The 16114-nt window shown below is 44.0% G+C and overlaps 1 protein-coding gene across 1 annotated transcript; it reads right to left on the reverse strand.

The window, feature by feature from the left end:
* Positions 1–10575: 10575 nt before the first annotated feature.
* On the reverse strand, positions 10576–12117 carry LOC103627498 (ethylene-responsive transcription factor 2). The gene has a single exon (XM_008647786.4). The coding sequence runs from the start codon at positions 11865–11867 to the stop codon at positions 10983–10985; it is 885 nt and encodes a 294-aa protein (XP_008646008.1). The 5' UTR covers positions 11868–12117; the 3' UTR covers positions 10576–10982.
* Between the last annotated feature and the right edge of the window lie 3997 nt (positions 12118–16114).

The following is a 16114-nucleotide window of genomic DNA, read 5'->3' on the forward strand; positions in this document are numbered from 1 at the left end:
ACGGGGAAGCAACGAAGTATAAATAGATATCATAATAAGAAAATATAATAGACATTAATAATCTGCTAGCAATGGGAAGACGACCATAACGACATGAACTGAATTAACCAGTGCGCACGACTAGTTAAAAACAAACATCCTTTGACAAGAAGTTTCTAATTAAATCATGACTGCGCTGGGCAGCGTTATTATGAGAGTGAAGGTGTATGTGCTGCTACTTCCCACTCCCCTTGATGAGCAACAAGCACCTGCATTGAGTAATGCAAGAGTGAGATGAAACATCTCAACAAGCTAATTGTTTTGACGAGATATTTAAACCACATTGAATTAATCAACATTTTAAAAGAATCACAATCAAGATCAGAAATACTTGTAGATATAGAACTCAGTAGTCACAATATAACCAATACCATCTCATTTCCTCGAACAACCACAATAGGTTGTATAACACTTCCCTGCATCAACAATACCTGCAAATATCACTTCAATGTATGCATAGGAATGCAATGTGTAGGTCCTCTATCTTCATACCTCTGAGGGTATAAAACCACATCATCTGCAAATATCACTTCAATGTATGCATATGAATGCAATGCATATGTCCTCTGTCTTCATACCTCTAAGGGTATGAAGCCGCATCGTACCCCACCTCGGGCAACGTACGATGCTAAGTTGTACCGGTACGGTCGGACCATAGGTCACGACAAAACTTCAGATGCAAATGAGTCATGCAATGTATATGGCATGCTGCATTTATCAATAAATTTCACTTCCTTTAGATACAATACAAACCTCAAATAATACTTTATCTGCCTTCAAATACAATGCAATCCTCAAATAATACTTCGTATGCCTTTAGATACAATGCAAACCTCAAATAAGACTTCATCTGCCTTCAGGGTGTGAATTAATCTCATGGGTCATACTTGAACCATAATAATCATCAATATATGATAGAGCATCAACATAATACAATCAAGTAAAACATCATCATAGAGTTCAATTATGAAAGAATCCAATAATTCTGCATATTAGAGTGTAGGTGATAGAAATAACAGGTCAAAACGATAGCAACCACTGCTACATTCACTTGCCTTCATCGAAGAAGAAAAATATATTAGGCATGATCTGGAGTGTAGCCACCTGCTAGCGGGCATAAAACTTAGTACAAATATTTCACAAACATTTTCCAACAATCAACAAAACACTCCTACACTTGAAACCAAGACCTAGTGGAAAGACTCCCACCCTGAACCACATGCTATACAGCAGCAGCGCTGTTTGTTAATTTTGTATATTTAAAATTAAAACATTGGTGATATCAAACAAATACTCTAAGAGTATCTCACAAAACAATCTACAACTTCGGTATTCAATGGATAATTAAATTCTGCCATCAATATATTCTAAAACATCTCACAAGATAACTGACTGAATCTGTTTTAGACAGCAGCCTAGTTAACTTCAAAATTCGATATCTCCCAAACTACTGAACCAAAAATTATGAAATTCTGCTGACAGTAAGACCTTTTATCCCTCTACAAAAGTCTCCACAGTTGGAAGAGCCAATTCGGCCATTTACTAGATGAAACCCACCAGTGAACAGACCCGCTCATTTTTGTCAGGCAAACAGGAACAGCCACAGTAAAACAAACATAACTGGAGTTTGATAAATTATATGAATACACTCTTTAACAATCTGGAAAGCTTATGAAATTATCTACAACTTCTTTTACCAACCCACATTTTAATTCTGTTGATAAAATTGCCTAACTCTTAAGAGAACAGATTCTGCACAGAATTATGAGACTGAAAAACTGCTATAATCAAACTGCAATAACTTTCTGTTCTGATGTCCGATTGAGATGTTCTTCGTGGCCACGGAAAGATCTATAAATTATCTACGACTCATATATAGACTTTTTATTTTTTTGAGACCACTAAGACCACGGAAAACTGACATGAACAGAAACTATCGAATCTGCCATTCTGCAGAAATTAAATTCGAGATCAAAATCTAACCCCACATCTAATCCAACCTCTAATCCTTCAATCCACATGATCCACAACCTCCAAAAGCATATAATTATAGGGAGGAACAAGGATCCTATCCTTACCTAGGGTTTCCCCAAGAAAATCTGCAAGAGATGGGGGTAGAACATCTCCTTGATCCTCTCTTCCTCTTCAATCCATCTTGCTCCTCCTCTTCTCGATCCTTGCTGCGTGGGGGGAGATCTAGAGGGAGGAGGAAGTAGTGGAGGGTGGCTGCAAGGGGAAGGGGGAGGGGCGGCCAAGGGTGGGGAAAAGGGGGGGTTGGCGGCCAAGAAAAGGGAAAAATAGGGGGGGGCGACCACTAGGGTTTTGTGGGAGAAAGAAACGACGCCTCAGATGTCTCTTGACTTTGCATCCAACGGCCCACAACTCTTTCCCCACATCCACGCACCGAAGATAAACCTTTGGCAACTTTTATTTGGGATATTACACTCTACCCCCCTTAAAAAGAATTCGTCCTCGAATTTGACCACTCCAAGCAAAACACCCAAGGTACCCCATATAGCACCACCATTCGAAACATGGGTCCATTATTGGTCTTAATTAACACAAGAACTTCTACCTTGGACTAATTGTCTAAGGAAACTACACAACCTGACATCAAGCATGAACCAACATTTAATGAAGCTCAAACCAAGTCATAGATGCAATCAACACTACGATTTCACAACATCGAATTTGGATGCAGCCATACATCAGCATCAATGTCTTAAAACGACACTCTTTTATGAAGGGGTAATATGCACTAAGCACAACCTTTACCAACTTCAACAATTCATTTTAATTCAATGGTGAAACATCCACACCAGATGAATGTATAAGAAGATCAAACACCTCACCTCACAGCACCACGAAACAAGTAGTTCTATTGAAACAAAACTCCTAATCTTCCTAAACCTTGTTCTTGCCATAATGAAAAGATAATCATATAATCTAACATACTTTGCACCCCACCAAAAGGGAGAAAATCTATAGAACTAGTGGAGCAATAAAGCCGACAAGAAGCCAATAAAATCTTGCGCGGCACAGTTCATCGAAGAAATGTCAAAAACTCTACATAGAGCACTGACAGCCCAACAACAACACAACACTTGCTTAACCCATGTCACTATACTTCATTCAGCATCTCAACTAAGAAAAATATCCAACTACTAAAGTTAACCTACACATAATATGAGTCTTCATCTATTGTAGTTCAGAAACTTACATTTCATTCTATCATATGATGCACTCAGAGTACCAGACATAAAGGGCCAATACTAACCCCGTAATCCTTCACACATTTGGCAAACATCCCAAGCTGATGTAAAAACCACATCATTTAGGAATAGGTGAATAACCACACACAACCAACTCTAGGCTAGGCAATGACTTCATTCAAACCAATAGATAAGTGGTTTAACAATGGCTCCACAAACATGCATCGGGAAGAGAACCATCAAATCCTCAACGTATTAATACATAATCAATGGATCAAGAAAAATCAAAGATTTATTCTACAATTATCATGACTAACATGCAACCACTTTAAACCACATCTAGGCTTTGTGGCTACTAAAACACACGATAGAAGAGAGACATGTAAGCCATTCTGGCTATGTAAAGACTTCCCCCAAAATCCATATACAAGTACCAATATTCATTTCTTTCAGAACTGGTTTCTCAACATAAACAACCATTCTTTGCAAAGATAGTTGGAGCTATCCACCAACCGCTCAACAACTTAAATTCAAATTGATGATTACCTTGTACCCCAAAACACGCAATTCACACTCCTCTTAGAAACATCCTCAGTCAAGCATATATAACAATATTATTGTAATAAAACTCAACCATGAAAAACATAGTGAAAACAACATAGGCATACTTGTATATCACAAGCATAATAACAACTTCATTCTCACAAATGACCAGCGATATCTACCGCATTAATAAACAATATCAAAATTTCAGAAATAAATTATATCAAGCATTAAGCCATAAACAACTTACCACATCACCGTAAAGGAATCGGGAGGGGTGAAATTATTGTCATCTGCACTTCAAAGTCACTAATATATATCAAAGATACTTGAACCCATGCCCTTCCTATATGTGCAAGTGTGTCAAATTTATCTTCAAATTGCCAAGAATCTAAAGCCTAAGCTTTGATACCAACTGTAACACCCCGGGATCCACAAACACCCCAGAATGCTACTAAACTACACATCTAACATTCATATATAAAATTTCGACAGTGTCTTCTTTGAAAATTGCATAAACGGGGAAGCAACGAAGTATAAATAGATATCATGATAAGAAAATATAATAGACATTAATAATCTGCTAGCAATGGGAAGACGACCATAACGACATGAACTGAATTAACCAGTGCGCACGACTAGTTAAAAACAAACATCCTTTGACAAGAAGTTTCTAATTAAATCATGACTGCGCCTGGGCAGCGTTATTATGAGAGTGAAGGTGTATGTGCTGCTACTTCCCACTCCCCTTGATGAGCAACAAGCACCTGCATTGAGTAATGCAAGAGTGAGATGAAACATCTCAACAAGCTAATTGTTTTGACGAGATATTTAAACCACATTGAATTAATCAACATTTTAAAAGAATCACAATCAAGATCAGAAATACTTGTAGATATAGAACTCAGTAGTCACAATATAACCAATACCATCTCATTTCCTCGAACAACCACAATAGGTTGTATAACACTTCCCTGCATCAACAATACCTGCAAATATCACTTCAATGTATGCATAGGAATGCAATGTGTAGGTCCTCTATCTTCATACCTCTGAGGGTATAAAACCACATCATCTGCAAATATCACTTCAATGTATGCATATGAATGCAATGCATATGTCCTCTGCCTTCATACCTCTAAGGGTATGAAGCCGCATCGTACCCCTCCTCGGGCAACGTACGATGCTAAGTTGTACCGGTACGGTCGGACCATAGGTCACGACAAAACTTCAGATGCAAATGAGTCATGCAATGTATATGGCATGCTGCATTTATCAATAAATTTCACTTCCTTTAGATACAATACAAACCTCAAATAATACTTTATCTGCCTTCAGATACAATACAATCCTCAAATAATACTTCGTATGCCTTTAGATATAATGCAAACCTCAAATAAGACTTCATCTGCCTTCAGGGGTGTGAATTAATCTCATGGGTCATACTTGAACCATAATAATCATCAATATATGATAGAGCATCAACATAATACAATCAAGTAAAACATCATCATAGAGTTCAATTATGAAAGAATCCAATAATTCTGCATATTAGAGTGTAGGTGATAGAAATAACAGGTCAAAACGATAGCAACCACCGCTACATTCACTTGCCTTCATCGAAGAAGAAAAATATATTAGGCATGATCTGGAGTGTAGCCACCTGCTAGCGGGCATAAAACTTAGTAAAAATATTTCACAAACATTTGCCAACAATCAACAAAACACTCCTACACTTGAAACCAAGACCTAGTGGAAAGACTCCCACCCTGAACCACATGCTATACAGCAGCAGCGCTGTTTGTTAATTTTGTATATTTAAAATTAAAACATTGGTGATATCAAACAAATACTCTAAGAGTATCTACACAAAATAATCTACAACTTCGGTATTCAATGGATAATTAAATTCTGCCATCAATATATTCTAAAACATCTGACAAGATAACTGACTGAATCTGTTTTAGACAGCAGCCTAGTTAACTTCAAAATTCGATATCTCCCAAACTACTGAACCAAAAATTATGAAACTCTGCTGGCAGTAAGACCTTTTATCCCTCTACAAAAGTCTCCACAGTTGGAAGAGCCAATTCGGCCATTTACTAGATGAAACCCACCAGTGAACAGACCCGCTCATTTTTGTCAGGCAAACAGGAACAGCCACAGTAAAACAAAATAACTGGAGTTTGATAAATTATATGAATACACTCTTTAACAATCTGAAAATCTTATGAAATTATCTACAACTTCTTTTACCAACCCACATTTTAATTCTGTTGATAAAATTGCCTAACTCTTAAGAGAACAGATTCTGCACAGAATTATGAGACTGAAAAACTGCTATAATCAAACTGCAATAACTTTCTGTTCTGATGTCCGATTGAGGTGTTCTTCGTGGCCACGGAAAGATCTACAAATTATCTACGACTCATATATAGACTTTTTATTTTTTTGAGGCCACTAAGACCACGGAAAACTGACATGAACAGAAACTATCGAATCTGCCATTCTGCAGAAATTAAATTCGAGATCAAAATCTAACCCCACATCTAATCCAACCTCTAATCCTTCAATCCACATGATCCACAACCTCCAAAAGCATATAATTATTGGGAGGAACAAGGATCCTATCCTTACCTAGGGTTTCCCCAAGAAAATCTGCAAGAGATGGGGGTAGAACATCTCCTTGATCCTCTCTTCCTCTTCAATCCATCTTGCTCCTCCTCTTCTCGATCCTTGCTGCATGGGGGAGATCTAGAGGGAGGAGGAAGTAGTGGAGGGTGGCTGCAAGGGGAAGGGGGAGGGGCGGCCAAGGGTGGGGAAAAGGGGGGTTGGCGGCCAAGAAAAGGGAAAAATAGGGGGGCGACCACTAGGGTTTTGTGGGAGAAAGAAACGACGCCTCAGATGTCTCTTGACTTTGCATCCAACGGCCCACAACTCTTTCCCCACATCCACGCACCGAAGATAAACCTTTTGCAACTTTTTTTTGGGATATTACATTAATCAAGTCTTAGGTAACCTCTGTCGTCTACATAACCCAGGAATTGTCACCGACCCGAAAGGTGTGGTGGTTCCTTGCACTAGCTGGTCGCACTTCGCACTAGCTCCACATGCTACATATGGAACAGCTCAAGGCGCCGTCAAGCACGACTTTTGGGTAATTTTTTCGAACTAACATTTATTAGTTGTTTCAACCTAACATTTATTAGTTGTTTTTGAACTAATTTTATTTTCGATGTTGGACAGAGACGCTATCGTGTGGAACCTGAGGCTCAAGAGCATGCAGACCGAGTATTAGAGAAAAATGCGAAAAAGGTGTGCAGGGATGCATTTTCCAATGCTCGTCTACAGGTTGTGAACGCGTACATGAAGCGCCGAGGTCATTCTATCAACAACTTTCGACAATATTCAGATGTCTACTTGACTGTAGACCAGTACATGGAGGTAAAAATCTAATTTAACAGCTCATTTAGATGTGAATGTAATTTTGAGCTAACGCTTTATATGCAGGTAACTCTTCCATGGATGGTACACCGGCCGCAGGCTTACAAGGCTTTGTGTGAGATATGGGCTTCGCCCGAGTGGATTGAGAAGTCAAACAGAAATCGACATAGGCAGCGCCATCAGCAGGACGAGGACGATGATGAGGTCGTAGTCAACCATACCTATGGGGCTGATGGACACATTCGGTTGGCTAAGCGAATGGTGAGTATGTAGTATTCTGTTTTACTCAGAAATGAAACAGGATTGAACTCATATATTTGCAGGAGGCTCAAACTGGAGTTGTCCCTAGCCCAATCGATGTTTATAGGAGAGGGCATCGAGCGAAAAACAGTGAAATCTCCGATGAGCTGTGTAGTCAAGCGGCCGTTGAGCGTATGGTTAGTTGTTGTTATGATTAATGTTTTCTTGCCATATAGCTATAAATTACATGTGTGCTGAACCTTCATATTGTATTGCAGGAGACATACGGGCAGGAGATGGTTAAGAAGTATGGAGAAGACTACGATTGGCGAGGAGCGCCTACCATCGACGCTGAGGTTGTGCATTCACTTGGAGGCAAGGCGCATGGACGGTATGAACTTGTGAATTGTTTTCAATAATATTGGAACTACGACCGAATAGCTAATTTTCTTGTTCTTCAAGATATTCTATGTTTACCGGTGTTATCGATTCGACGGAGTTGCGTTCTCGTGGCGGCTCTTCGTCGCAGGCGGGCTGTGGTAGTAGCAGCCGTAGTCGCCGCTCTGTATCTAGCATGGAGGAAGTTATGAGGGAGCAGCAAGAAAAGTTTCGTGAAGAGATGCGGCAACAACAAATGGCATTTCTCCAACAGCAATCAGAGTACATGGCTGCTTACAACGCACAGGCGCAACAAGCAATGAACGTGAGTGTCTTATTTATTCTCAACACGCTCGATATTGGTTCTATAACTAATATATTATATTTGCAACAGTCTTGGTTTCCACAGCAGGCACAGCAGCAACCATTTGTTTTCCCTCAATTTCAGTCGCCGATGCCTCAGTGGGGATTACATGCTCCGCCACCTCCACCTCCACCTCAGGTTATTCAATTTAGTTAAGACTTGTCGTTTGTATCAACCTAATTTCAAATCTTTACTAAACTTGATTTTGTAGGGATCCGGGGTCATGGGCCACAACACGCCACCACCGGTCATACCAGCACCAGGAGGAGCTTATGCAGGGGAGGGAGCTTATGCAGGAGAGGTTAGTTTGAGAAACAATTTGTTTGAATAGTCGTTATACATGTAACCAATGCCGTTATTAATGTCATCTTTTTTTAGGATCCAAACCCGTTACACGACTTCGTCGACCAGTTATTGGTTTCTGGAGGTAGTGGACACCACTCCAACGACCCCAATTTGTGATTAAGTTAGCTTTGTGCCGCACTGTGTTGTAATGAACTATTTGTGGACTTTATGTTTGTATGGACTATTTGTGGACTTTATATTTGTATGGACTCAAGTTTTAGGTTGTGAACTCAAGTATGAATTTTCTGTTATTGTATGGAATTTCTGTTATTGTATGAATTTTGTATGAAATTCTGTTATTTTTCGCTTTTTTCAAATTTTTTTGCTCTGAAATTAGTAATTTTCGGCGGCCCCCTGGCCGCCGAAAATAAGTATTTTATTTTCAGCATTTTTAATTTCTGGCGGCTGACTGTCTGGCCGCCGAAAATAATCTGTTATTTTTGGCGGCCAGACAGTCAGCCGCTGGAAATAAGCTATTTTCGGCGGCCAGGCCCTGGCCGCCGAAAATAAAGCCAGTTTTTTTTGACGGCCAGAAGCCGCCGAAAATAAACCTTTTGCCACCGAAAATAGCTAATTTTCGGCGGCAAATGGTTTATTTTTGTCGGCTTCTGGCCGCCGAAAATGACTGTAGCTCTTGTAGTGTTCACTTAGTCTTTTAAAAACTCCATATTAATAAATAGGGTTGTACATACACTGAAGGGTCTTGCTTACTGAAAAAGAGTGTGGAACGAACTGAAGAAGGCCCCAGGTCGTCAGAACACGGCTACCAGTGCCAGCGACCGCTGTGTTTTCTAGAAGGCAACGTCAATCCTCTTCGGCTCGTGCGCATCATGCATGTGGACTCGCCGGTCCTAACGTTGAATCAGCAGGGGGGGGGGGGGGGGGGGTAGGCAACGACGACGAGGACGAGGTTTACCTGCTGGAGAGCTGAAGCTGAAAAGATGCCGACCGTCGTCTCTTTGCTTCGGAAGAGGGGCGAGGGCACCAAGACTGGATCCACTTCTCACCTCATGCGCTTGCGCCCGTTGTCGGGTGTCCGCTCGCTATTCATCTGCAGTATCCGATAGCAGCGCCAGAAACTTAACAGTGCTATGACATCAAACCCTCCATCAATAATAGCCCCAAAATCTAAAGTAGTTATTCAAATATAATTTTTTTATTTTAAGTTATTAGCATATATATATTTATAGTGTCATTTATATAACAAAATGAATACTCCTTAAATTAATTAATGGGCTAGTCGAAACCTCGGCTTCATTACCGCTACTTCTTCCATTCCACGCACCCTGGCTCTACGGGCTTTTGGAAGCTGAAGGCCAGCTGTTAAGCACAACACACCATCTAATAACGTCTCATTTTCAGTGGAGCCGTGACCCTCTACCATCATGGATAAGCACAAGGTCATTATTCAAATCAACTCGCTTTCTCGTTGCCTTGGTAATACTTGCAGTATACAATAGTACTATTAGCATTCCAGTCTGAATAATAAAAAGGATAACTAGGGCTCTTGTGTGCTGTGCCCAATGCGGATGTCTCATCCCTGTACCGAGGCCACCAACCCATCAGCATCGCACCACACAATTTGCCAAAGCAAACGGCGGTGGATCGATTAGTTTATTTTGGCAAGTGCGCGATGGTCCCGCACGTGCTGTCTTTTGTGCTCCGTTTCCTGCGGCGCCTCTGAATTGGAGATTGTGAAATCTTGAATACGGCTGCTGCTGCTGCCAGCTCGTCTGCTTGGTTTTGAAACGCAGGTCTCTGTCCGTTGACAATGTCTTCGTCATCCCCCCCCCCCCCCCCCCCCCCCCCCCCCCCCCCTCATGTGACTATTCTGTACGACCCAAGTGTGTGATCGCGGTTGTATAAATATCCCCAAAGGAGTATCTGAGTACCAACGATTAGTGTGCGTTGGTTTATAAAAAAAAATTAATGAGGAAACGTCGAACGGAATGGTAGTGTTTGGACTATGCGGGGGAAGCTAACAACGGCGTGCACGTTCCAGACTTCCAGTTAGACAAAATCTGTTGATTTCAAAGGAACCACTTTGAATACCAAAGAACAAAGAATAATATCCATTCGAGACATGGTGATGCAAACTTGCACCAGCCTCTCTCACAGACAGAGAAGCTTCCGATTTCAACTCGTCCGAATCCAATGCAATGACGCCACAAACACGATTCATTCTGGTTCTACACATCACAATTCACAAGCCACCACACTAGCGACCATGGAGGAACAGTTTCCATGCGAACCAGAGAACATCCAGATGACGATGCCCTCGAGCTCGTCACACGCATTTCTTGGACCAGCGCACGCGCGCGCGCGCGTGTGCCTGTGTTTGAATTGATGCGCATCTTGTTGCTCTGTTCTTGCACTGAGATGAATCCATGAACCACGAACCACTGGTACACCATCAGTTAGCTCACTAGCTGCTGGACGGGGCCGGCGGCGAACCACGGACGGGCCGGGAGGGTCAGCTGGACGGGCGCCTGCGCCGCCGGCGGGGGCGGCACAAGGGCCATGGCCATGGTCGCGGCAGCGGCCTCGCCTCTCTTCCTCCGCTTCGGTGTCGCAGAGGAGGCCGAAGGGGAGGAGTCGGAGCTCGCGGTCGGCTCTGGGGACGCCCGCTTGTCTCCCGCGGCAGGGGCAGTGGCCGCGACGGCGGCGGCCGCCGCGGCGATCTCGGAGCCGATGCGGAGCGGGAAGTTGAGGAGCGCGCGGGAGCCGCGCATGCGGTACGCGGCGCGGTCGTAGGCCACGGCGGCGTCCTCGGCGCTGTCGTACGTGCCCAGCCACACGCGCGCGCCGTTCTTGGCCGGGTCCCGGATCTCCGCCGCGAACTTGCCCCACGGCCGCTGCCTCACCCCGCGGTAGTGCTTCCCCCTGGACACCGCCGCCGCGGCCTCCTCCTCGCTCCCGGGCGTCGTCGCCGCCTCGGTCGGCGTCTCAGGCCCCTCCGCGAGAAGGAAGCCACCAAGGCAGGGATAGGATCCGCGCTCGTAGGGGGAGTCCGGGAACGCCAGGGGCTCGGGCTTCACGGCGGCGAAGGAGCCGTCGGGGAGCCAGCCCTGGGAAAAGGCGTCGCGGAGCGCGCCGAAGACGACCATGTCGTCGGCGTCGTCGGGGCGGAACGGGAGCGACTCGCTCCATTGGTCCGCCACTAGGCTGCCGAAGCTCGTGCTGCGGCAGTACACCGGCCGCGGAGCCGCGCTCGCGGTCGCCGCCGCCGCCGGCTCGTCCAGGAGGTGATGCCGGATGCTGTCCATCGGCGCTGCCGCCTCGCACGCCGGGTTAAGCAGCATCTTTGTTGGTCTCCGGTGCCCCTCACGTGGTGTCGTGGTTCGGAGGGAATTTCAGCACTTGATTTGGAAAATTTTGGTTCGGAAGGAGGCTGGCCACGGCCCAGGCTTATATAGCGGGGACTGGAGAGGTGGAGCTGCATCACCATTTGTCGTCGCGCTTCTAGATGACCTTCCTTGAATTTTCCGGTGTTACTGTCACGTGGTTCGATCGTTTTCGAAGCTACGGATGGAAGAACTATAGTATGGCTTTGTTTCTAGTAGCACAACTATAAATTGATTTGACTTTATATTATTATATAAGAATATAAAGAAAACCATACATTCAAAATTTCCGCCAGTAATATATAAGTTTCCATGACGGCTAAACTTGTTTGGCATTGATTATTTCTATCACACATGTATTGGAAGGGTTTGGAAAATTTTAAGAAAATTTTTAACTTGCTATGGATTTAAACCCAGTGTCATTTATGATTCTATGCTTCATTACCTTAACCGCTATGTCGGCATTTCGACCTCGGGTGGTCCCTGGACCGACGAGTAAATTGTCGCTGCGTGTCCCAGCTCAGATGGGTCGGCGCGAGACGGAACACAAAGGGGAAACAATAAGGGGAATCGCGGCCTCGTGTTTGTTGAATAATTAGACAAATTCCAGATTAAATTCCGAATATAAATCATGACCAAATCAGAAGAACTGAAGTAAAAAGTCAAATCAGATGATGCGTACTGATTAGACATACTAATAGATGGCGCGCGTCGGAATCAGCAGGGTCGACGATGTCGAAGTAGCAAAATCAGCAGGGTCGACGAGGTCAGAAGATCAAAAGCAGTCGCGTGAAGACGCTTCCCAAAAACCTTATTCGCCCTCTCCCGGTGCAGGATCTAGAAGACGAAGGGTTCCGGAGACCTGCTCTCCTGATCGCAGATGCACCTCTGCGGTCGGGACGAAGGGAACTAAAAGGCGGCTCAGCTATGAAGAGAGGCGAAAGCGAAACTGGGATGATTTGGAGGCTGGCTGTCGGGCTCCTTATATAGGACCGAGTCCGCGACCCCCGATCTTATCCGCCCACAAAAATCTCGCGATCAGTTGAGATTTTATAGCGATCGGTTAGGATAAACGTAACAGCCAAGAAACCAAAAAATCAAACGGCAAAAGGTAGTCACGCCCCCGCAAGGCGAGGGGCCGGATTTCGGTGGACCATTCACGCGCATGTCGTGCGCCCGCGCCCTTCGCCCCGGCCAGGCCAGGCGAGGCGAGCGAGCGCGCGCGCGTGTGGCTCTCCGCACTCTCTCCTCTCATCCATGACTTGGTGAGTGAGTGTGACCTCCATATTTAAGCTAGCTCTACTCCACTAGAACTAGCAATATGGTGCTATTGGTTCCACATATTCCCTTAGCCATCCACTTATATGGACTTTTGTGATTTTCCTGGATTTATTTGAATTTCTCAATTGGGCCTAGCCCATAAATCCTAACAACCCCCCACCAGATCTCAAATGCCCATCTGCAGTTTTCGCCACTGTTCACTACTGTTTAATATACTAGTTTTTCAGCAGAGACTGTTAAGTTGAACTTCCGCCTAGAACTCCAAGCTACACCAACCCACAACTTGGACAATGGACTATGCCTTGAATTGCAAGTTTTGCGTGAATGGGTTTCACTTGAAGTCATGACCAGTACTTGGCTATCAGTAGTCCCCTTCTCGGGTGGAGCATATACGTCGTACTCCAAGGTCTCTTCATGAGTTTACTAGAGATCACCCAAATCTCATAGACTGCGACGTTAGACAGTCTAACTCATATAGGTGTGTTCTTTCAAAGAATGTTCTGCAGGACAACATCTTCGCTAATACAAGCCAACAGAACACATTAAGGCACAAAGCCAACCTGCCTTACAGTATTTGAGAGTATTGCATCTTTACTTAGAGAGGGTCAAAAGTTACTCTCCTCAGTTCACCAATGGCTTGTTCTTCCCAGGACCTAATTCACGGGATCTCCGATCACATAGACTGGGTTTCCACCATGGCAACTTTATTCGGGTCTCATACCCATCTCTCTCGATGCGATTTCTATCACATTACGTGGTAGTCCCTTGGTAAAAGGATCTGCCAGATTTTTATCTGTTGAAATATAAGTCACACTTATAACTCTGGAGTTTCTCAACTTTCTGACAGACTTCAATCGTCTTTTGACATATCTTGATGACTTTCCATTATCCTTAGAACTCGTCACCTTAGTGAAAGTCGCCTAGAGGGGGGGTGAATAGGGCGAAACTGAAATTCTCAAAAATAATCACAACTACAAACCGGGTTAGCGTTAGAAATATAATGGAGTCCGCGAGAGAGGGTGCAAAACAAATCGCAAGCGAATAATCGAGTGAGACACGCGGATTTGTTTTACCGAGGTTCGGTTCTCTCAAACCTACTCCCCGTTGAGGAGGCCACAAAGGCCGGGTCTCTTTCAACCCTTACCCTCTCTCAAACGGTCCCTCGGACCGAGTGAGCTTTTCTTTCTCAAATCACTTGGGAAACAAGCTTCCCGCAAGGACCACCACACGATTGGTGTCTCTTGCCTCAATTACAAGTGAGTGTTTGATCACAAGAAAGAATCAAGAAAGAAGAAAGCAATCCAAGCGCAAGAGCTCGAAAGAACACAAGCAAATCTCTCTCTCTAATCACTAGGGCGTTGTGTGGAATTTTGGAGAGGATTTGATCTCTTTGGTGTGTCTAGAATTGAATGCTAGAGCTCTTGTAAGTAGTTGAGAAGTGGAAAACTTGGATGCCATGAATGGTGGGTGGTTGGGGGTATTTATAGCCCCAACCACCAAACTAGTCGTTTGGTGAGGCTGTCTGTTCGATGGCGCACCGGACAGTCCGGTGCACACCGGGCATGTCCGGTGCGACAGCCACGTCACCAAAGTCGTTGAGTTCTGACCGTTGGAGTTCTGACTTCTAGGCCCGCCTTGATGTCCGGTGGCGCACCGGACATGTACTGTAGATTGTCCGGTGCGCCAGCATGGGCGTGTCTAACCTCTGCGCGCGCTGGCGCGCATTAATTTCGCCTGCAGGTAGCCGTTGGCGCCGTAGTAGTCGTTGCCCCGCTGTTACACCGGACAGTCCGGTGTACACCGGACAGTCCGGTGAATTATAGCGGAGTGGCCGAAGTGAATTCCCGAGGCTGGCGAGTTCCGGAGGCCGCTTTTCCTTGGAGCACCGGACATGTCCGGTGTACACCGGACAGTCCGGTGAATTATAGCGGAGTCACCTCCAGAAATTTCCGAAGGTGACGAGTTCGAAGTTTGAGTCCTCTGGTGCACCGGACATGTCCGGTGGCGCAACGGACAGTCCGGTGCGCCAGACCAGAGGTGCCTTCGGTTGACCCTTGCTCCTTTATTTGAACCCAATACTTGGTCTTTGTATTGGCTAAGTGTGAACCTTTGGCACCTGTATAACTTATACACTAGAGCAAACTAGTTAGTCCAATTATTTGTGTTGGGCAATTCAACCACCAAAATTATTTAGGAACTAGGTGTAAGCCTAATTCCCTTTCAATCTCCCCCTTTTTGGTGATTGATGCCAACACAAACCAAAGCAAATATAAAAGTGTATAATTTGAACTAGTTTGCATAAGGTAAGTGCAAAGGTTGCTTGGAATTGAGCCAATAAATGTTACTTACTAGATGTGCATGGATTGTTTCTTTATTTTTAACATTTTGGACCACGCTTGCACCACATGTTTTGTTTTTGCAAATTCTTTTTGTAAATCCTTTTCAAAGTCCTTTTGCAACATAGTCAAAGGTAGATGAATAAGATTTTTGCAAAGCATTTTTAAGTTCAAAAATTTTCTCCCCTTGTTTCAAATGCTTTTCCTTTGACTAAACAAAAATTTTCTCCCCTTGTTTCAAATGCTTTTCCTTTCAAATGCTTTTCCTTTGACTAAACAAAACTCCTCGTAGTGTTCAAGAGGGTTTTAATTTATCATTTTTGAAATACTACTTCCTCCCCCTTTAGAATATAATAAGATACCAATTTGAAATTGACCAATTGAAAATCTCCAAATTTTAAAAATTAGGTGGTGGTGCGGTCCTTTTGCTTTGGGCTCATATTTTCTCCCCCTTTGGCATGAATCGCCAAAAACGGAATCATTAGAGCCCAACGAAGTACTTTCTCCTCCTTTGATCATAAAATAAATGAGTGAAGATTATACCAAAGTTGGAGAGATGCTCGGAGTGACGGCGAAGGATGAGTAGTA

Source organism: Zea mays, chromosome 5, assembly GCF_902167145.1.
Source record: "Zea mays cultivar B73 chromosome 5, Zm-B73-REFERENCE-NAM-5.0, whole genome shotgun sequence".
In the NCBI taxonomy this organism is placed as follows: domain Eukaryota; kingdom Viridiplantae; phylum Streptophyta; class Magnoliopsida; order Poales; family Poaceae; genus Zea; species Zea mays.

Coding starts and splice junctions, on each gene's coding strand:
- LOC103627498 (XM_008647786.4), bottom strand. CDS start 11,867: ATGCTGCTTAACCCGGCGTGCGAGGCGGCAGCGCCGATGGACAGCATC.